The sequence below is a fragment of the Neophocaena asiaeorientalis genome, unplaced genomic scaffold (assembly GCF_003031525.2).
Source record: "Neophocaena asiaeorientalis asiaeorientalis breed wild unplaced genomic scaffold, Neophocaena_asiaeorientalis_V1.1 scaffold217, whole genome shotgun sequence".
NCBI lineage: Eukaryota > Metazoa > Chordata > Mammalia > Artiodactyla > Phocoenidae > Neophocaena > Neophocaena asiaeorientalis.
In genome coordinates, this window is record NW_020172293.1 from 4,376,663 (window position 1) to 4,399,350 (window position 22,688).

The 22,688-nt window shown below is 36.0% G+C and overlaps 1 protein-coding gene across 1 annotated transcript; it reads right to left on the bottom strand.

Annotated features, from left to right (window-relative positions):
- Positions 1-253: 253 nt before the first annotated feature.
- COMMD3 (COMM domain containing 3) lies at positions 254-4,254 on the bottom strand. The gene is made up of 8 exons (XM_024765904.1): positions 4,060-4,254; positions 2,623-2,734; positions 2,454-2,517; positions 2,327-2,361; positions 1,906-1,966; positions 1,755-1,811; positions 1,603-1,662; positions 254-621 (listed from the first exon to the last, which is right to left on the bottom strand). Exons 1-8 carry the CDS (start codon positions 4,196-4,198, stop codon positions 562-564), a joined length of 588 nt encoding a protein of 195 aa, XP_024621672.1. The 5' UTR covers positions 4,199-4,254; the 3' UTR covers positions 254-561.
- Between the last annotated feature and the right edge of the window lie 18,434 nt (positions 4,255-22,688).

The following is a 22,688-nucleotide window of genomic DNA, read 5'->3' on the forward strand; positions in this document are numbered from 1 at the left end:
GAGGGTCGGGCTGCGAGCGAGCCCTCGGGCACAGGTAACGGGACGGGCCAGCTCCCAGCGCGGGGCGACCGCGCCCTTTCCCCACGTCCCGAAGCTGGGGTCTTCAGGCAACCCCGAAGATCGCATCCTTTCCCACTACGCTTAACTTTAATCCTGAGAAGAGGCGATCGTTAAAAGTTAACGCCAATCGTGTCTGCGTTTTCAAAGTAATAATTAACAAACTCAAATGCAAACAAACTCTCAGCACTCTTTAGTGGGAACAACTTATTTATTCAGAATATAATACTGTCTGCTTCCTTTTGGAAGACTTGGAAAAGATCAAATATGATCAGTGTATGGATAATACTAAAGATGATTCAAATACTTAGGCAGACTTTCCCTCTTAACCCTTTCACAAGTGTAAAAAAAAAAGTGTCAAAATTGATGAGTGACAGAAATCCAAAAGAAAAAATTTGTTCTCCTGAAAAGGAAGACATCCAGCTCGCAGAAACGATGGTTCGGCGGACGGCAAGGCGTTCCTGGTCTTCCTCTAGACCGGGGCAGATCGTTAACGTCCCCAAGTTACAACTGAGTTGCTCTTTCCAGGCTTTTCGAAGCATCTTTAAGTTTCCCTACTAAGTCCTGAAGATGTATATGATGGATCGTTTTTAGGATAAAAACACAAGAAAGAAGTATCCAACTTTGAGAAAGATGCAAGAAAATAGTCGGGGGACACTTTCTAAACAAGTTTAAAATTCACAAAGATTTTAAACCTTTGACAAACCACTATCAAAAGGTTTTCCTCTAAAATATAAAAGATGTAAAAAATTAAAAGAAGGTCAATAGAAGGTTTTCCTCTAAAATATCTCATCTTCAAATGGGCTGCTTGCCCTCAGATGTGAGATATAGTTTCTAACTGAATCCTCTGAACAGGCAAAGTATATCAAAATTAAAATTTCTCAAGTTATCTAACAAATATTATGCTGTATTCACATCTTTTGAAAGTTTAAAGTTTGATTAATGGTTACATTAAAACGACTCTGCAGGAGATCCCTTTTGAAAAATTCAATCTCATCAAAATTTCAAGCAATGACCTTCATTTTTTTAAGTGGTAAGAAATAAATTCGTTGTCATGTCCATTAATCAATGTAATTTTTAATTTCCCCAGTCTTACACTGGCAATATAAACAGTTTTAGAATTTTTGTATACTTGCTCCTTTATAAAAAGTCATTTACAACTACTGTTTAAAAATCATGTTTTGAGAGTTTAATTCAATTTCTGAAAGCAAAGAAGACATTTTCAAAGCCAAGCTCTTCCTTTTGCTTTGTCCTATTGGCTCACACTTATCACAAATAGAAGGAATTTACACTCAACACTACACAAGTTTATTTTAATTGGAGGGAACAGCAAATGCAGACCAATTCTCTGTTAGTAACATCGTAATTTCAAAAGCGAAGCCTATGTTAAAATATTGCTTTTGAAGCCCCCTCACCATTAAATCCTTAACCAACCTTCATTATCTACTGACAGATGGTTAATTTTCTTTTGAACTTTACATAGGCATAATTCTCAATTAAAAATCTGTAAAAAGGTAGGCATATTCACAGATCCTAATACTGTACCTGTAATTGTTCCATGTTGCAACTAAACCTAATCTCTGGGTGGGATCGGGAATCAGTGTTCTAGGGAAGAAAAAAATGCTGTTTATTTAAATAAAGGAAATTTTAAATTTCATTACACATTTAATTTTTAGACAGGGCTTATGTATAAATACCTCTACATTTAAGGTCACCAAATATGCAGGTCTGTACATCTTATCAAGTTGATTGGTCTAAAACAACACAACACATTGATTTCAGTCTTTAACTCCTTTTTTTTAAAAAAGTTCCCTAAGTTCCCCTAGAGAACAGTTTGTTAAACTTTACCTTTATCTGATATTCCAAATGCCAAGAAACATCAGTTATATGAGGGAAAGATCTGCCTATACTGAAAGATACAATGATAATTTTGTATATAATAGCTACAGGAAAACTTTTAGTATTTATCTTCACCAACAATGGTGTCTACCACCTCCCCACCACACACACTATTTTAATCTATTCTGAATTTAAAACATTGTTAAACTTTATTTTCAAGTTCTGAAGAGTAAAGAGCATTTTAAAAATTATCTCCATAAACTTTATCTTTAAAAACATTAGCTTAACTGCAATTGTTTCACTTGCCCTTTAGCCCCTTTTCTTTTGGTCTAGATCCCGTTTTTTTGTCCTGTTTTGTTTCACACCAACACTCTCCATTCATACCTGCAAGTAAAAAGTAGCTCAGCTTGACACCTTATACAGGACCTACCTTCCCAGTAGGATTTCTAGGGAATTCCTATTATTCTGGGAGGAAAAAAAAGAAAGAAAATATGTCTTTGCAAACAGAGTAGAAGAAAAATAGTAATTGTTAATTTTAAAAAATTTAAGTAAGTAACCTGATATTCCGTGCAAAACAATTCTATTCTCTCGCTATCAAATTTACAGTCTTCTAGATAAGTGCTAAAGAAAAAAAAAAGCCTAAGTTTAGTCTCCATTTTAAAAACTGAAATTGGAATCATAAAGGTACTATTTGAAAACAAATGGATATTTAAATAAATCCTGTACCTTAGAGTTGATTTGTCAGCTCTTTGCTTTCCAGCCTCCAGTATGTAAGTTGCAGCTGCTGCATGACAATGTTTTAAAACCACCGGATCGATATGTTTCAAGTCTGGGTGATCTAAAATAAATTAATTGCCAGTGACGCCTGTGACAATAAATTCTTTATAGTCCTGTTTCTAAAAAGGGATTTTAATTTGGGTAAAGAACCCTCTCTAACAAGATAACAAGAAGAATTCAACTATAAGGACTGGAAATTATAAGTAAATGAGATGTGCAACATGGTCAATGGCAAAACAATAAAGATCACACATCAATAATTATGCAATTACCTGGTCAAATTACCTTCTTTTACTTTACCTTAATACTCTTATTTATTTTTTAAAAAACATAGTCCTAGAGTAAAATATACAGTGGTCACTCTAAAGATGGAGTAAATTCCGAGGAAAATAAGAAGATATTTTATATGGTGTAAATTTAAGAATGAATAAACTTTCCTTCTAAAGATTAATTTTATGCTAACTGGCTCCAAGGACATTAACACATGGAGGTGGGGGCGAGGGAACGAGTTCAGAATATAAAATACAATTTTCAAAATATTTTCAGGTTTCGACAGCCATCCTTTCTTTTTTTTTTTTTTTGAGATTAACCAGGTGGCGGTTACTATTTTCGTTTAAAGAACTTCCACTTTCATACTTTTTGTACACGTGTTTAGCTCGTGAAACTACAGGAAAAAAATTTGAATTGTTGAGATATTTATATTTAAGAAAATCATGTAATAGCGATCCGTCTTAAAATATGCCTCCATCCATACTGACACCGCACTCCGCAATCACTGACCCGACCACTTATAAGAGACTCGCCTCCTGATAACTAGTGCAGAACAAAACATTATGCACCATATTTTAAGGGTCTAGGCGTGGAACCTGTGCAAAACATATTGAACTAGAGTGTTGGAATGATCAGAGGAACTTGAGGTATTCTCTAAGCTGAAAAATGTCAACACTATTTGACGTAGTAATTACTTTGGAAGCAGACCCTTTAAAACCTTCGTCAACCTAGCACTGAAAGCTTGAATTGCAGGGAGCTGCCCTGATGAAGTCCAAGTGTCAAACAGCCTTTGCCCCAGACCAGGCTGAAAACCTTAGATGTTTAGGCCACAAACAAGACTTGAACACCGGCTTTACAAAGGAACAAAGAGCCTGGGAGGGGAAATCAGGCCAGGAACGTGTAGCTGGCTGTGTGCAGGTGCCAACTGGGGAGAAAACAATGCTCAGGGTCCGATGTGGGTTCTGGCAGAGCCACATCCCCACACTCCGTCCGGAGCGAAGGGCAAACCCCGGAGACTTCCTCTTCCCGGGGCTTTCCCCTTCTCGCTCCATCTCGCTCCTCTTCTCCGAGCGCCCCTCCACCCAGGCCGATCCAGCTCAGACCCCAGCGGCTTACCTAACACGGCCTCGTCCGCCTGGGCGTCCAGCAGGCTCTGGAAAGCCGCCCGGAGGAGAAGCGTGAAGGCGTTGGAGTCGAAGGAGCCGGGATCGGCCAGCATCTGGAAGCCTTTCTGCACATACTCCGAGAGCTCCATTGTGAGCGCGCCGTGACCTTCGACACGCGCACCACGTGACACGCGCCGCGCGCTCAGCTGATGCGGCCGCGCGCGACGCCTTAGCGCGAGGGGCGGCCCGGGCGCTTTGTGGACGCGCTCGGCGCTTTCTCTGCTCTCGGCGCTCACCTAGGACTGTCACCGGCTCCTGCGGGGCCCGCGGGAGCGTTCCCGAAAGACCCCTCGGGAGGTGGTGACGGTGACGGGATCCCGGCCCCCACCGGCCCCGAGAACTACGCCTTCCCCGCTCCTCGCTCAGCGCGAAAGCCTGCGGGAAGCTCCAATCGGAGGCAACTGGTTGGTTTTTGGTTGGGGGCTTTTTTTTTTAACTCAACAGCTTAACCCCCAAGCACTGCCCTTCTGTGAATGAGACTGTAGACGTCTAATTATAATTCTTGCTTATTTTTCCTCTTTCATTGTCATTCCTGGAATACGGCAACTGATTCCTTCCTGCGTGGTGTGTGTGTGTGTGTGTGTGTGTGTGTGTGTGTATACACATGTATACATATAGTGCGCGTGTGTAGGTGCTGTACTTCGACAATTAAGGGATTAATATCTTATTCACGAACATATTGGACAGAATTATTAAAAATTTTAGATGCAGCTACAAATAAACACCTTTCAAAAGCAAACTGATAAAAATTTTGTGCTACTGTGCTCACAGCATCTATGGGTCCTGTTTTAATTAGTCAAGCTATCATTTTTATCAAATAGTTATCTTAGTAAAATGGCAAAACTAAAAACTATTTACTAAAAACTTAGTAAATAGTTAAGAATGGCAAAAAAAAAAAAAAAAAAAAAAAAAAAAAAAAAAAAAAAAAAAAAAAAAAAAAAAAAAAAAAAAAAGAATGGCAAAATCTTTATCAGAAGTGAGTACCCATCATTTTAAAGGTTCAAATATTGTATAAAGTTTAACTTCCCCATTATAGTTATACGAATTTGGAGAACAAGAGTGATTCTTAAAACAAAACAAAACAAAAAACTGCATCAAAGTAGATTATGCATTTTTTGATCAAAAGAATTTAAAAAGGAAACTCAAAGTGCAGTTCTTTCCGGGTGGAGGGGAGGAATAAAGAACGAGAAAGATGTTTTAGTCTTTCAAATAATGCCTCTTAGGAGGCATTATTTGAAACAGACTCACCATGAAACACTTTTTGAGGCATAATTTAGGTGTTTATTTGAAAAAAAGTTTCTAACGAATACAGTCAACATTTAACCTTGCACCAATGCATAAAGAGCACCTGATTTCACAACAACAGGACGCAAATGGAATAATTTAGCATCAGTAAAGATTGAGTAACTATTCAAATTCTCCTTTGAAGGCTTTGAAAGGCATGTGAACTAGCTCTCCACTTCGGTGAGCATATAGGAGCAGAGAAGGATTTAAAAGTCTCCCTAGAATCTTTATGAAACAAACACCTATTAATCATGTTCATCTTTTCTTCCCATCTCTCATTTTCTTTCTAAACTCCTTGTTTCTCCTCAGTAGTAAAACATCAGTTGAAAAATGTCCAGATATCTGATTTGCATAAGGGATATTTTACAGGGCAGAGTTGTGTAAAAGTTAAACAGTATTAACAACACCCAAGCTCATTACATTTGTTACATATTTTATGACCTTGCATAATATTGATTGTTAATACTCTAATAGAATTTGAGTTGATAACTGTAATCATACCAATTTAGTGTCGAAAAGGAAAGCAATAATGCTTGAGCATAGATTTTAAAATGCTGTTTTAAAAGAGGAAAGTAATTCAATTAAATGTGAGTTCCTGGGTGTAAAAGTTAGGAAATTCACAAGAATTGTTTCTGTAATAGCTGTCATGTTACTCTCCTGTACATATGTAAGTCCTTTCTGTTACAAGGCATTTGTCGTTTTCTACCTAAATGTGTTTATGTGTTAGGCCCAAGTGATGGGTATATTTCCAGTTCACACAAAAATTTTCACCATAATGTTTTCTGATACTAGAAAAACTGAATTTTTCTCCTGTAGCTACATTTATTTCAACTCCCTTTGAAGGAGGCATAGGATTAAGTACTTGTTTAAATGTAGATAATACATGTATTTCTTTGACAAGTAAGCCATTGAAATACATTGAAGTATAATTATTAAAAGGTATGATTACACAGATGTAGACTCTGTTGCAGCAATAAAATCAATATATTCTATATTATTAGAAAATCTAGGTATGAAAACATTCTGAAACTATGGGGGAAAACCTATTAAAAATTTTTGCTTTGATCACTGAAAACAGCATTGGAACTTTCACTAGACTTAAAACAATTCTGCAGCCTTAAAGCCAATCGACTAAATTTGCCCTGAAAGAACCTTTTAAAATAACAATTATGTGCAGCTGAAAACAGCAAAATAGATGTTCAATGATCTTCATGTTAATAATGTATTTTTCCTTTTAAACTGCAAATTTAAGATAGATAATGCTGCTAAATTTGTTTTTCTTTTTGAGAATGTACAAATTATTCAAAGGATGAGAAAGTATTTTTAAATGTTTTTAGAATGTTTTAAAATACATTGTATCCTTTGAGCTGGTTAGTTAACTTTTTCTTTTTTAGAAAACAATTTAATATTGGCCTCTGCACCATGAGTACAATTTAAATGTGCTGGGGCATTTACAGGATCTATGTGGTCAGCTTTTCCCAAAGGCCTCATTGGTACATTTGTTGGTTGCAAAAAACAATTTCTAGTATTTATTTTTTAGACTGTATAAGTACTTTTGCTTTTGTGCCGAGGAAGCTGAGGGAAAGTATTACTTTAGATTGAAGAGTTCCTTGAATATCCATGGGGAGGAAAAAAAAAAAAAAAAAGCCAATATGCTTAAATGCCCATGCATCCAAAAGTTTTTACTGGCATACATACTATGTTCTTGCAGGGTTCTATTCCACCCGTGCACGTGGAATACCTGCTCACTTTCCAGAAAGAAGAAAGTTTAAAATGCTTAAATATTACCTAAGCATCTTCTCTCTGCCCCCTCACAGGGATTCTTTGGTGGTTAGTGATCTTAAAGCCTTGAGATAAATATTAATAAAAATAGAATTTATTATTTTAAAGCTACTTTAACCACAAATGGACAGTTGGGAGGAATGCTTAACTGAGTTAACATACGGTATTTGAAAGTATAGGTCAAAACTATTTCAGTGAAGTTTATAAAATCTATACACATTCTTTTATTAAATATCTTAACTTGGCAAGGCATAGATTGGGTCTTGGAATTTGAATGGTCAAGTTTTTGCACATTTATGACTACAGAGTCCAGTGGTTTCAAATTGAGTCTTGTGTCACATGTTTTCAAAAGACCACATCAAGCATTCAGAGGGAACAACAAAGGTTTAATTTTCAAATTAAGTATTTAGTCCAATCTCTAATAATTTATAAATGGTCATTGCTACAGTAATTAATATAGGCAAATACAGCCTTTTCCCTCCCTTATTCATATAGCCTATCTTGTATATGAGGATTTTTTGATAAAACTCAAATTTATTTCAATGGAGCTAGTGCCTTAATATGTGAGAGAAAGTGAAATGCTAGTCACATTAAAGAAGTTGGAACCATAGGAATGAAAATCAACGATACAATGTTCTCTAAAATACTACAAAATTTATGCTTATGGCTTTGCACAAGCGTTTTGAATTTTTCCCCAAAAACTTTTATTCAAGACATTTAGACTAATTAGCACAACTTCTATTTAAGTAATAGTTTCATCATTTAGTACTATTTTTTAAATTTCATTTTTCAGATAGTTGCATCAGGAAAATATCAAATATAAAACTTCAAAATGTGGTATATGATAAATATTTCAAATCTAAGTTGTAACAGGTTAATTATCATGCTGCTAAGAAACTGAGTTTCTTAAAAAGATAAATATCAAAGCATTTCCTTTGAAACTAAGAAACTATAATTTTGTCAAACTTTGCAAATAGGAAATTCTATAGTCAAGATGTTTAAAAAGGAGAATACTCTTGAATTTTTAAAGTGAGATTTGGCAGCTATCATCAAGAGTGTCCTGCCTTGATTTTGTTAGCTACTTGAGTCAGAATGAAATAATTCTGTAATATTAAAAGAATGTACATAAGTATCAAATGATAATTTTTAATATTAAATCTTTGTATCTAAGCAGTCTATGGGTTTGAAAGGATTTTCTGCATATTGGAAAAGTCATGTCTGCTCTTCAGGGCTTCCTTTAGGAAGTTTGATCCCTTATTTTGAAGCCAAGCAACTAATGTCACATGGGAATATCTGAGTAGTACTGACTAAAATTGTGAAGTCTTCAGCTAGGAAGAAATGAGGAATTGGTTTCTTAAAAGGAAATAAAATTTTTAACATGCAGTTTGGCAAGAGATGAAGGCAAATTTTAATTTAAAGGTAAAGAAATTAGAAACAAGGAAGGCAATCATACTCCACAGTATATTTAATGAGAAAAGAGCAGGTTGAATTGTGTGTCTTAGAATTTCTCTACATGGACAAATGAAAACTATTTACTTTTAAATTATTACAATGTACTTATCTTTTGTATGGATTTTAAAAAGTAAGTTTACTCCTTAAGTCACCAGTGAAGTGATATGAAAATTAGGAGCTGGCCAACCATCCAATAAAGTCTGTCAAATAGAGAATTTAGATAATAAACAGTTTTCCCCTCAACAACAGGTTGGTTTTATTCTCTACTTCACTTATAAAGATCACCTTCCTACTTCATTGATCTGGGATCAGCCAGAATGACCCATGGGTTAGCTAGAAGAGAATGAAAGTGAAGCATGGACATGTTGAAATAGGTTTACTTTGATGAATATATCTGATTAATTCTTCCATATGCATGCAGACTGTCCTTTAAATTGTTATTTTACATTTTTAGAGAGAGAGGGAGAGAGAGAGATTGAATATTTTTTGAAGGAAGGAAGGAAAGGAGAGAGGGAGGGAGGAAAGTTTTTCCCTTCCAGAGAAGAAATGTTACAGAAAACGTATTTACTGTTTATTTTCTCTGACACAGTCCATTACACCAAGATTCTCTTAGCTCCACTGAATTTAACTAAGCCTCACAGTCATGCTCAAAATGGACTAGAAGATCATCTGTCATGTCCAGAACCTAACCAGTTTTAACATGGCTTACATTTAGACTATAACAACAGAAAATATCTAAGGGATTCCCTTCCTTTTTTGGTCCTGGTTTTGGAATCTATTCTAACACTGTATTTTCTCATACCTTAGAAACTGAAGTTTTGACCAGATCCGTGAATTCCAAGAACAACAACAAAAAGGAACAAATGGGCCTAGTCAATGGAATATTATTGTCTAAAGCCAACATTTTTTAAAAGTTTGTATTTTGAGAGCATGCTTTTTATATATTAAAATTTGAAATTTAAGTAATGTATAAGTATTCATATTTATTTTGTTTAAAGGAGTATAATTTAAAAAAAGAGGAAACAAAAAATAAAAGTATTTTATATACTAAACTCAGGTAACAATAATCTATACTTGCTTATAAAATGAAAGATTTGACCATCATTTATCAAATGAATTATTTCAGAAGAGAAGTTACATATATAAGAATGCATGATCTGAATTAAATACATTGCCAACACTAAAGAAACTATACAAAATGTGCTTTTAACTCATTTAAAGTAAACATTTAAACCAAAATTAATATATTAAGAGATTACTTTGTAAAGAAAGGCTTAGGTGAAAGTTTTAATATTTTGAAACACATGATATTTTAAATAATACTGGTTAAGAATTTAACATTTTAATTATGGTTGTTTTGAATGGTGTTTTCAAGAGAATACATATTTTTATGTCCCTTGTCAAAATAAAACATAGACTTGAAACAATTTTATGCAAAGTTCAGTCTAACAATACTTCAAAAAAAATCCTTAGAATAATTGTGTTCAATTCTCTCACATATTTTTTGCATATATAGAACTATTCAGAAAATACTTTATTAATTTATTTTTAATTAAAGTATAATTGACTTACAATTTATATTAGTTTCAGGTGTACAGCATAGTGATTCAATATTTTTATACATTATAAAATGATCACCATGATAACTCTTGTTACCATCTGTCCCCATACAAAGTTATTACAATATTATTGACTATATTTCCTATGCTGTACCTTACATCCTGGTGATTCGTTTATTTTATAACTGGCAGTTTGTATCTCTTAATCTCCCTCACCTGTTGCATTCATCCCCCTACAACCCCCTCGCCTCTGGTAAGAAAATAAATGGTTTATACATAACTGATTTTTACACCATGGTAAATGCTCAGAAAGTAATTTTATAGACTGTTGTGAAAACAAGTGCCTATGAAATAGGTGAAAATTTCCATTTTTTTCTCCCTAAGTGTTTGATTATTTTCATTAAGTTTAAAACATAAATAACCACAGTTGTTCTAACTCTTTCAAGTGTAATTTTCAAAATTACATTCCTTTTTGTAAGCATTCTAATCTGTACTTTATGGAAAGGAATGGGGAGCAAGATTTATAAAATCATTTTAATGTCATAAAATACCAAGAAAATAATGACTGGCAACAGGGTGAAAGGGAGAGTTGTATTAATATGGACAATTTAGTCCATGTTATTAGAAACTTGGACTTGAGTTACTAGTATCTGGGTAATTACTCAACTTTTTATTTTGTGCTAAAGTAAATAGTCCTGGATCATTTGGAGCAACAGTATTCTAAATCAAAATTAATCAGATAATTGGCAACTTTTATTTGACTTGCAGTGCTCTATAAATTATAGACCGAGAAATGAGGAGAAATTTGGTAAAGAATAATAACATAGATGGTAATACATGGGCAAATGAGGCCTAAGGAAACTCTGAATTTTCATATGCTTTTCTTAAAATCTGAAGGTGACAGAAGATTTTTAGTGAGGCCCAACTACAGTATATAGGTGAGTAGTAGAGAGTTAAGAAAACTTGTTTTTGTTAAAAATAGTAATTGAATTAAAATATTTGTGAATTGAAAGGAAGAATTGTTTTATAAGACCAGTGGTGTCAATAAAGAGATACATATTTTGTTTTATAAATTTCTGTAGAGAATATTCGCTCTACAAAGAACTCTTTCCTTCAACAGTGTAAAATGGAAATATTGATTTTACATTTGCCAATTATAATAGAAGGAAAATAATATTCTACTATGTATGTTGTGGTTTTGAAGGTTGCCTTAATTTTGTAACAAGGTGGACATTAATAAAAATGTATAGTACAGAGGCTTGTGAGATACTTTAACCAATGATTAATGTGTTTTTAGAAACCTAAAAGCATTTTCAAACTAATACTTTTTTATTCATTTAAATTTCATTTTGCTTTTATTCTGTTTCTAAAAGTTGCTCTGATCAATATTTGTCTGTAGAGACTATGACATTCTATGATGACTAATGTTCAAGTTGAGTCATAATGATAGTCTGTTATTTTAAAATCAAGAGTGACTATAGGAAAATAGTCATTTTGCAAGCAAACATCCTGTCAAGTAATGGCCAGGGTAGCAGGGAGCATATGTCATAAAGTAACAGACTTAAACCTTTAGCTATGCCTTAAGTATCTGTCCATTGACATAAATGGCATAAAGACAATCTAAGTGTGTTTGTCTTAAGCTTTTTTTCTTAGCTGCCCTTTATTTTATTAAAGTTTTAGAAAATAGTGTAAAGAGAAAGACTTGGTTAGATTTGAACTCGACATAATTCCTAAGATGATAAAGAAAAAAAAAACCTTTCACTGAGATGTTATCAGAATCTCAGACATAGTTTTACATTATGCAAAAAGTTTAAATAATCATTTGATCATTCCAGCTAAATACAATAGTTGAAGAGTAAACAATGCTACTTTGTGTATTAGAATAATATTGTGCCATTCTTTGAATGAAAATAGTTGTTACTCTTTTTTTTTTCCTTTAGGATATCTGAATAATTATATGAATAATATTTTGGAAATGTAAGAGTTTAAATGGAAAATTTAGGATTAGAATTTATCTCCAGTTTCAAGTGGAATGTCAATTTTTCAAATAATATACTTGATTAGGATAAAAAGATTTATTGAAAAGGCATAAAAAAAATCTTTTGTGGAGTACTTATCCAGAGATATATTCTGGATAGGGAGATTTTCATAACTCTGCTTTAAAAGTTTATTTTTATCTTAATTGTAAAGATCACTATGAAATTATATAAATAAGTTACAATGCCTTCTTAAAGTATACTGAAGCTCATGGAATTTAAACCTTTATGGTTGTTACTTCTTTACTTTTTTACTTTGCTGTCCTTAAAAAGAGTCCTTTTATTAGACGAGTACCAGGTACATGACAGACAGTCAATAATATTTATTGAATGAATGAAGGCAGTACAGAACGTGGAGTCAGAGAAAATTGGGTTCAAATTCCTTTCCTACCTGCTTCTAGTTCTTGACCTTATTTTCTCTTCTCATTTTTCTCAAATGTATGATGGAAGTAATAATGGCATCTCTTTCATATGGCTCTTGAAAAGCGTTCAGAGCCTAAGTATGTGCAAAGCATTCAGAGCCCAGCCTTAGCATGTGCTCCATGCATGCAATTATAACCAAATAATGTGATTATGTAATTTTGAATTTGGTTTTCACTGGCATAGATTTTTTCCATTCAGATTTACAGCTGTTGTGCACATGATACAACCATCTGAGGACCCCAAGCACATAAGCCCCTACTTAGAAAATTAAATAAAAACCTTCTGGGCTGCCTAGCACTTCTTTACAGTGAGTCTGACAGAGCTCTCTTTTAATAGCAACCGTCATAAGATACCCTCAAAGACCTTGATGACGATAATTATCTTACCCTTCATCTCTTGGTCCCCCAGGAATCTCAGAATCCAGGCCGGTGTCCGTTATGGTCAGCCATCCTGTAAACACCTCCCTCTTCTGAAGGCCTAGTGGGCCATTCCTTCTCTTCCCACTGGTTCTTACCCTAGTTTTTCTTAAACCATTTCCTTTGGTTAGCAACTCGTTAGAAAGTATCCAGGAGCAAAATCAATACATCTTCACGTTTTCCTCTGGAACATCTCTTATTTATTTTTCTCTTAACTGTAAGGATCATTATAAAGTTATATAAGTTACAGTGCCTTCATAAAGTATATCAAAGCTCATGGGATCTAAACCTTTCTGGTTGTTACAGCAACTGTCAGTGAGTTGCTGTCTCATCCTCTAGTTAGAGTAATGCATAACTTGTGGTCCTTTGGGCTCTGCTTGGAACATCTTTGCAATGCCACATGCTTCATAAGGCATTGAGAAGATAAAGTAAACTTAAAACAATAAGGAAGGACTTCCCTGGTGGCACAGTGGTTAAGAATCCGCCTGCCAATGCAGGGGACACCGGTTCTATCCCTGGTCTGGGAAGATCCCACATGCCGTGGAGCAACTAAGCTCGTGAGCCACAACGACTGAGCCTGTGCTCTAGAGCCCGCAAGTCACAACTATTGAAGCCTGCGCACCTAGAGCCCGTGCTCTGCGACAAGAGAAGCCACTGCAATGAGAAGCCCGCACACTGCAAGGAAGAGTGGGCCCCGCTCGCCGCAACTAGAGAAAGCCCATGAGCAGCAACGATAGACCCAATGCAGCCATAAATAAATAAATATATTAAAAAAGAAAAAAACGAACCCTTACCTACCGTGGAATGGAGGACAAACGGTTTAGAATATGGAGGTTTAAACTCGACAGTTCCGAAGTGTTGAACAATTCAATGGGTTTTGGCAAATGTATGCAGTCATGTAACCACACCACACTGAAGAAGCAGAGCATTGTCATGATCCCAAGTTTTCCGTCTTCCCCTTTACAGTCATTACACTTGCCCCACCCCTGATCCCAGGCAACCATTGATTTACTTTGTCTCACTACAGTTTTGTCTTTTCTGGAATGTCTCACAAATAGAATCATTCAGTTTGCAGTTTTTGCATCTGTCTTCTCTTACCAAGTATAATATTTTTGGATTCACCTATGTTGATGCATGTATCAGTAAATCATTCCTTCTTATTGTCGAATGGTATTCCATTGTATGGATATACCAGAGTTTGTTTATTCATTCACCAGTTGGTGGACATTTAGATTGTTTCTAGTTTTTGGAGATTATGAATAAAGACATTTTAACAGGTGTGTAGTAGTATATCACTGTGGTTTTAATTTGCATTTCCCTAATGTCTAATGATATTAAGCATCTTATCATGTGCTATCTGCCATCTGTATACCTTTATTAGTGAAGTGTGAATTCAAATCTTTTGCCCATTTTTTATAGGGTTATTTTCTTATTGAGTTTTGAGAGTTCTTTATGTATTCTGTATACATGTCCTTAATCAGATATGTTTTTACAAATATTTCTGTGTATATTTTATGTATTGTCTTTTCATTTTCTTAAGAGTGTCTTTCAAAGAGCAGAAGATTTAATTTTTGATTAAGTCCCATTTTTTTCTTTTATGGATTGTACTTTTGGTGTTGTGGCTAAGAAACCTTTCCTTAACCAAGGTCACAAAGCTTTTTCACCTAGGTTTTCTTCTAGAAGTTTTACAGTTTTAGATGTCACATTTAGGAGTTTGTGATCCATTTTGAGTCAATTTTTATATATTGTGTGATATATGAATTAAGTTGGGGATTTCTTGCATGTGGATATTCAATTATTTTGTCCCATTTGTTGAAAAACTATCCTTCATTGAAGGATAGTCTTCATTGGCCTTTGATAGTCTTCAAAGGTCTTCATTGAATTACCTTTCCACTTTTGTGAAAATTCAGTTGACTATATATATGTGGGTCTATTTCTGTATTTTCTGACACATTGATCTGTGTGTCTATCCTTTTGCCAATACTGACACAGTATTAATTACTATAGCTTTATGCAAGTCTTAAAAGCAGGTAGTGTGAGTCTTCCAACTTCTTTTTTTTTTTTTCAAAATTGTTTTGGCAGTTCTATTTTGTTTGCTTTCTCCACATAAATCTTAGAATCTGCTTGTTGACTTCTACAGAAAGGACTGCTGGGATTTTGGTTGGGATCACATCGAACGTGTAGATCAACTTAGAGAAGAAATGATAATATTGAGTTTTCCAATCCATGATAATGGTATGTCTCTACTTTTATATATATGTCTTCTTTGATTTCTCTCATCAGTGCTTCATAGTTGAGCATGCAGATTTTGTACATATTTTGTTAGATTAATGCCTAAATATTTTATGCTTTTGGTGCTATTTTAAATGATACCTTTTAAAATTTCATTTTTCTAAGTATCCATTGCAAGTATATAAAAATACGGGGCTTCCCTGGTGGCGCAGTGGTTGAGAGTCCGCCTGCCAATGCAGGGGACACGGGTTCGTGCCCTGGTCCAGGAGGATCCCACATGCCGCGGAGCAGCTGGGCCCGTGAGCCATGGCCACTGAGCCTGTGCTCCGCAACAGGAGAGGCCACAACAGTGAGAGGCCCGCGTACCACAAAAAAAAAAAAAAAAATACAATTGGTTTTGTATATTGACCTTATAGCCTATGACCTTGCTAAACTCACTTATTAGTACTAGTAGCTTTTTATAGATTCCATTTGGGATTTTTTTCTGTGTAGACAAGCCTGTCTTCTGTTAATAGAGATAATTTTATTTCTTCCTTCCCAATCTGTATGTCTTTAATTTATTTTCGTGCCTTATGCACTGACTAGGACCTCCAGTATGATGTTGAATAGGATTGGTGAAAGTGGATATCCTTCCCTTACTCTTCATCTTTAGGGAAAGCCTTTGGTCTTTCATCATTAACTATGATGTTAGTTGTAAGTTTTTTATAGGTATATTTTCTTAGGTTGAGGAACATAAGAACATCCCTTATAAACCAAGTTTGCTGAGAGGTTTTTTTTTTTAAATCATGAATAGATGCTGAATTTTTTCAAAGCCTTTTTCTGTGTCTGTTGAGATAACCATACAGTCTTTCTTCTCTAGTCTTAATATGGTAAATTACATTGATTGATTTTTAAAATTTGAAACTAACTTTCATTTGTGGCGTAAAGCCCACTTGGTCTTGTTGTATTATCCCTTTTATATATTGCTGGGTATGACTTGCTAATATTTTGTTGAGGATTTTGTGTGTATGTTCATGAGACATATTGGTCTTTAGTTTTCTTTTTTTCTAATATCTTAGTCTCCTTTTGGTATCAGGGTAATACTGACTTCCATCCTCTTTTATTTCCTGGAAAAGTTTGTGTAGAATTAGTATTATTTTTTCCGTAAATATGTAGTAGAATTCACCAGGGAAGCCATCTGGGCCTGCAGTTTTCTTTGTTTTAAGGTCTTTAGCTATACATTTATTTTTTAAGGTGATGTAATACTATTTAGTTTACCTATTTTTTTCTTGAGAGAATTGCCACTTGTCTTTTTCTTTTCTTAACATTGTTCTTCAAAGAGCAAAACATTTTACATTAGTTACAGTACTTAATACAATAGACAAGAGCAAGCAGCTGTAGCTCTTGAGCAGCAGAGAACAGTGAGACAGCAGTGTTTTAGGAAGATGAGTAGGATTCAGACAGGATCAAAAAAGGAGACTGGGCTTAAAGGGACTGTTTAGCAGATGACAGTCAGGGGAGGGGTGGTGGCAGTAAAAAGGAAGAGGAAAGGAGCACTTGGAAGTCACTTTAAAGAAGGAATTGACAGAACTTAGTCGTGTCTGGAAGTTGGTAAAGATGGAGAGGGGTACTCACAAATGAACCCAAGATTCTATCTGAAGAGATGAGAAGAATGTCAAGAGTGCAGACAGATGTGACATGATGGAAAAGGTAGCCCTTTTAGAGGTTAAGGTCATGCTTCATCTTGGGATATATTGAGTGTGAAGTGAATTGCTATGGGAATTGACAGCAGAAATAGTATGAGAGGGTAGAACAGTAGAAGAGATTTTTGGATTAGTGAGATCAGGGTTCCTTAGAAGAATGGAGAATCAGAGAGGGTTGCCATACAAAATATAGGATGCTCAGTTAAATGAGAATTTCTGATGAATAAGGAATATTTTTGTTGTTGTTTTTGGGCATAAGTTTGTCTCAACAGCCTGGTATTCAGCCTATACTAATTGGAATTTATAGATCAGAGAGGATCACAATTATTTTGGAGGGATCTAAAAATTCTTATCAGTATAGGTTGAAGACCAGGCTGTTGGTGGCTAAATCATATACTAATTTTCAAGTTTGGGGCCATAAACATAAATGTTAACTGCATATGAGTTTTACTCTCAATAAAATTAAAAATCATTTCTATCCAGAGGAAAATGACATACAATTTTGAAATATATTTCAAGAAAATTAAATGTAATTTCTTTTTTAAAAAAGCAAATCATCGTAATTTCATCAAAAGAGGGTAATTTGAAATATAGAGGGAAATACTATAAAACTGGCATTAAAGGCCTTAAAATGATCTGTTTCATAAGATAAACCATCGACTACATACTAGATACTATGAACTATGCCTTGAGATACTCAGACTCACAACAACTCTCCCAGTTGTTACACTATCCCCAATTATTTCCTTTTCCCAAATGAGGAAACCGACGCTAAGGTGGTTTTACTTGAGGTAACATAGTATGGTGGCTTGATACTGTGTCAGTTTAGCTCAACTGCAATTAGGTTTCTCCAAATTCCTTGACTCGTAGCGTTCCTGTCTAAAGTTGGCCCCGGGAGAAATCTGTGCAACATTCGAAATGCAGGATGAAGCGGCAGCATTACCCTCAAAGCAGGCTGCTGCTGATGTCCTTGTTGGCTCACCTTGTTGGCTTGAGGCAGCAGCTCCCTCAGCATCGGCCAATCTCCTCCTTCAGGTGCTCTCGATCCTGGGCCAGATTAGATGCAGCGAGAGACATGTATAAAGCCAACACACTGTGTTACTACAAGCAGGTGTGCTTGTCTCCCACCAGTCTGCCTCCAGCTTTCCTTCCCCACAGCCTGTCTTGCCACTCTGCAGGCAGGTGACTTCGGGGCCAGCAGCAGAGGAGTTGGCCTTCCGGAGAGCCCTCGATAGGCTCCCATTCATGTTCACAGGTTAGTGGCTTTATCTGATCCTCCACCTACCCCGTCCTTCACAGACCTCTGCTATCACATCTTCTCCCACAGTCGTATAATGTCTAATCCCTGTAATGAACCCCTTAGTCCATATCACTCCTAGGGGTCCTGCTTTCCTGTTTGGACTATTAACTGGTACATAGAGCAAGCAAATTGCCGGGGAGCTTCTCAAGCCCAGGTCTGTCCGGCTCCTCTCTCTCACGTTGAAAAAAACAATTAAGACTTTTATTTGGATGACGCATTATCAAGCTTGGCTTATTGTTATAGATGGTACGATTGCTTAGTTGTTATCTTGCTGAAATTAGGTTTCACAGAAATTTGAACCCCTTTTATGTTTCCTAACATTTCATTTTGAATTACAGCCATTGTGTATGTGTCATCTCTAGTACTGAATGATAAAGTTCTTCAAGGACCACACGAAACTTCTCTTTATTCTGCAACAGCTGCTGCCACAGTAAGTAGTAGGTACTCAATAAATGTTTGTGACTTTTAATAAAGTAGCTAAATTCCTCAAAAATATGTAAAATAGTCCTACATCAAAATACAAACTTGCGTTTGGGGACACTAGGTGTATGTTATAAGATGCGGAAGAGATGTTGCCGCTAAATTGGGATGTATAGAAAGATGAACAGTTTTAAACAGGAATTGAACTAGTGTTCAAAGTATTGGAATGTTCTTGTTACAAGCTGAGGCTCCCTGGCAGAGTCCTGCCTTCCTTGAACACTGTAGGCTCATGGTAGAGATTTTTGTTACATGCTACTGAAAAGGTACTATCCTGTTACAGATAGTGTATTCATCAGTTTTCTTAGTCTCTAGAAACATACTCTGATTTCTTCAGAAAAAGATTTTTTTTAAAGGATAGTAGATTGCTCTCAGAATCTCTGGGAAGATCAGAGAATGAGGCTTTTGGGGAGTGAAACCAGCTCTCTGGGAAAAAACATGTTTTCTTAATTTCTCTGTTATTTACAAGTAATGGTTATAAACATGACACACTTTTGATTTGTATTAACATTTTTCTATCACTTAAATTCTAGACAATCAAATTCTAGACAACAAAATAGCAAATCAAGCCTTGATTTCTGGTGCGTGCCAGTTTCCGTAGTGTAAATACTCCCTAGATGGCTGATGTCCAAGCTCCCAGTGTGATGTCAGTGAACATGGAATCGGGAAGAAATGTGTGATACAGATGCAATAGATGTAAATAAGCTTAAAGTCCATAGATAACAGTAAAATATAGTAAAATAATTAGAAAAGGATGAGTTTTGAGTTTATTATCTTTTTTATATATACTTTATTTAATTGTAAGTTTATATAATTTAATATTACATTTAATGACTGGCTTACAAAATTCCTGAAAATTTAGCACTCACCTTTTACAAGTGGGGAAAGCTGGCTTCAGCACACCACTGCATGGTGGCCACCCAGCCAGGAAACACCACCCCGACTCACCCACAGCACTGCTCCACGGAAGATAGCACTGCACACAGAATAGCTGATGGCACACAGGATAGCTGGGTGCAGACCCTGTCACTGACTGGGCACAGGAGGGTCCTGCTGGAACTAGTGCCCTTTGTTGGTTCAGGAAACAGCCACAGTTGGCATCTATCACCAGAGCACCACGACCCTTGTGTCTTTTGTGTTGCTGGTTCCCAAGACTTTGAACTGGTAGATGCATCTGACTGATAGCTCTCACTTAGGTGCACAGAATCTGAAAAAAAGCAGTGTTTCACATTTTCAGCTTAAAAGGTGGTCATAAAGTGAAGGGTTCTACAAATACAGAGAAAGAGTTCAGATATTGAGTAGCAAAAAAGAGTAACAAACATCTGCCCAGTTGTGTGTTTCACCCCTTTTGTTGTGGGAGAATTGGTTGCTGGTTAAGAACATTTGCTGCATCCCATAAGAGAGCACACCAATCCGTCAAGAACACGTATCATTATTCCACCTTTCCATAAGGCCAGCTACTTCTGAGTGATGCATAAGTGAATCCCATGGATATCAGTTCACTGTCTACTTCTCCAAATTTTTGATTGAATTAAATTTTTTATAATATGCTGTCTTTTTCAAATGTCTATCATCTTCACTGACTGTACAGGTGACTTAAATGGTGATGTGAAAAGAATCATATCCCTGCATCTGTTAGGTTTGTTATGACGGCCTTTATCTCTGTGACCCCTCAGGTATGGGGAATTGCTCTTTGGTGACTTGTTGGTGTAGAGGGACAAACAGGGAATGCTCCAAGGGATCTGAATGTGGCCCTTCCTTCTTGCTATGAAAAGGAGTCACTCTTTCCGTCTTTCAGTTCATCTATTCCTTTATGCACTTAGCAACAGATGAATGAAATCAGGGTCCTACTGGGCTTATGTGAGACAAACACAGATCAAAACTTTATTTCTCATTTTAATTTATTCAGTAACTGCATTGTAGGTGTCGATTCTATGCAAGGCATTGTTCTAGCTGCATGGGACACAGCAAGAAACAAAACAGACAAAAATCCTTGCCTTCATGGAGCTTATGTTCTAAAAGGAAGTAATAGACAATAAACTAACTAAATAATGTAGTACCTTAGAAGGCAACAAATTCTATGGAGCAAAATATAAGTCAAGGAAGGGGGATAGGGAGTTCTAGATGGGGAGGTGTTTGCACTCTTAAATAGGGTGGCCAGGGAAGGCTGTATTCCAGCTAAGATTAAAGGAAGTAAGGGAACAATCTCTTTCTATCCTGTAAACCATAATTTCATTCAAGGATTAGAGTTAGTTCTGAGCCAGTTTCCAATAATCCCCCAAACATCTAGGTATTTGCCTTTACAGTGTACTCTTCCCCTGATCAATGACCTGCAGGTACTTTTGGGAAAGTCCAGGAGGAAGATTAACAGTACGTATGTGTGTCGTTGTGGCACGTTTTTCCTCCATGGGTCCTCACTCCCCCTTCAGTGCAGACACTCTGGGTCACTGAACCAACTCAGGTTCAGGAATCAGGTGAGTGGCTCTGAAATCCCACCGCCAAGGCTCAGAGCATGTCTCTTACACCAGACTCGGAAGATGTTTGTTATTTAGATCAAATAGGCCCTTCATGGGCCAACTACCTATTTCGGTTCTAGGGACTGGATACTGAAATAGCCACTAACAAAAATCCTTGTAGGGTTCACTGTATTTACCACTCCCATTCTGCTGCCACACACACCTTGCCCTGGTGATACTACCCTGGGACCTTGGGACTCCCATTGTGAGTTCATCGGGGAATGAAATCAGGAGCCCATTTCAACCAACACATGCCCAGGCTACATCAGACAGCCAGTACAATGTTCATTCACTTGTTCTTCGATGTTGGTATCCCCCTCACCAAGGTGTATCTCTGGACCTGCTAAGGGGACACAGTTAGGTGTTATGAGAGCAGCCTCTGCGTGATTAATCCACCCCAACATTTTTCTCTCTCTGCTATTCGTATTTTTCCTTGACATTATATCAAGGAATTTCTGGTATCTCAACTTTACTTAGCCAGGTTTCAGTCAACCAACTGGGAAAACCATTAGACCCATTCCCGGCTGCTGGTGTCAATACACCCAATAAATTCAGTCTGACCTAAAATTCTGTCCCTTAGTCTTAGCCTAACACCCTCAGAATCCATTTCCAAAGTTTACCAATATAAATTAGCATAATCCTACAATTCTTTTGATGTATAGTTGGTATTTCTTTTACTGGATTTTGTTATTATAGCCTATCTCCTCCAAGGCATGATAGGATGTATATAATACATGTTATTACATACTATATATATTCTATATACTAATATATGTATTTCATATATGACATATATAGTTACTTATGTATATATGTGTATATAATTATATATGTTTACATAACTACATATAGTTACATATGTATATATGTGTGTAGTTATATATGTATGTGTGACTATATATAGTTATATATACACACCCATAAGCACACATACATATATATGTAACCATATAGCTAGATAGACATAGAGACAGACACAATGATGGGTGGAGGAGGTAAGGCATGAAGAAAATATTTCTCAGATCAGGTCTTTACAGAGTCTTCAAGCAAGACAAGAAGAGTCATCTTCTTCGCTCGGCAAGGGAAGCTCCATGGGGTTGGAGTTTCAGTTTATTCTGAGTTTTTCTAATCCTCCCATGTATTCATACTTCAGTTCTCAAGTCCTACACTTTCTTACTCAGCATCTTAACTTGAACATGAGGGATCTGGTGAGGCTGGTACTGAAATTAGACAACTCACAAGATCCAAGTGGATGTTCAATTTTCAGTAGTCTCAGCATTTGTTTTGAGGTCTATCAGCCCTGCTGCACAATAGATAAGAGATTCTTTAAGGAAAATCATAGAAAGTCCCTAGTCTGAGTCCTTGATAAAATCCATTTTCTTTCTTTAAGCTCTCCAATACCCTTAGAAGCACCTATCCT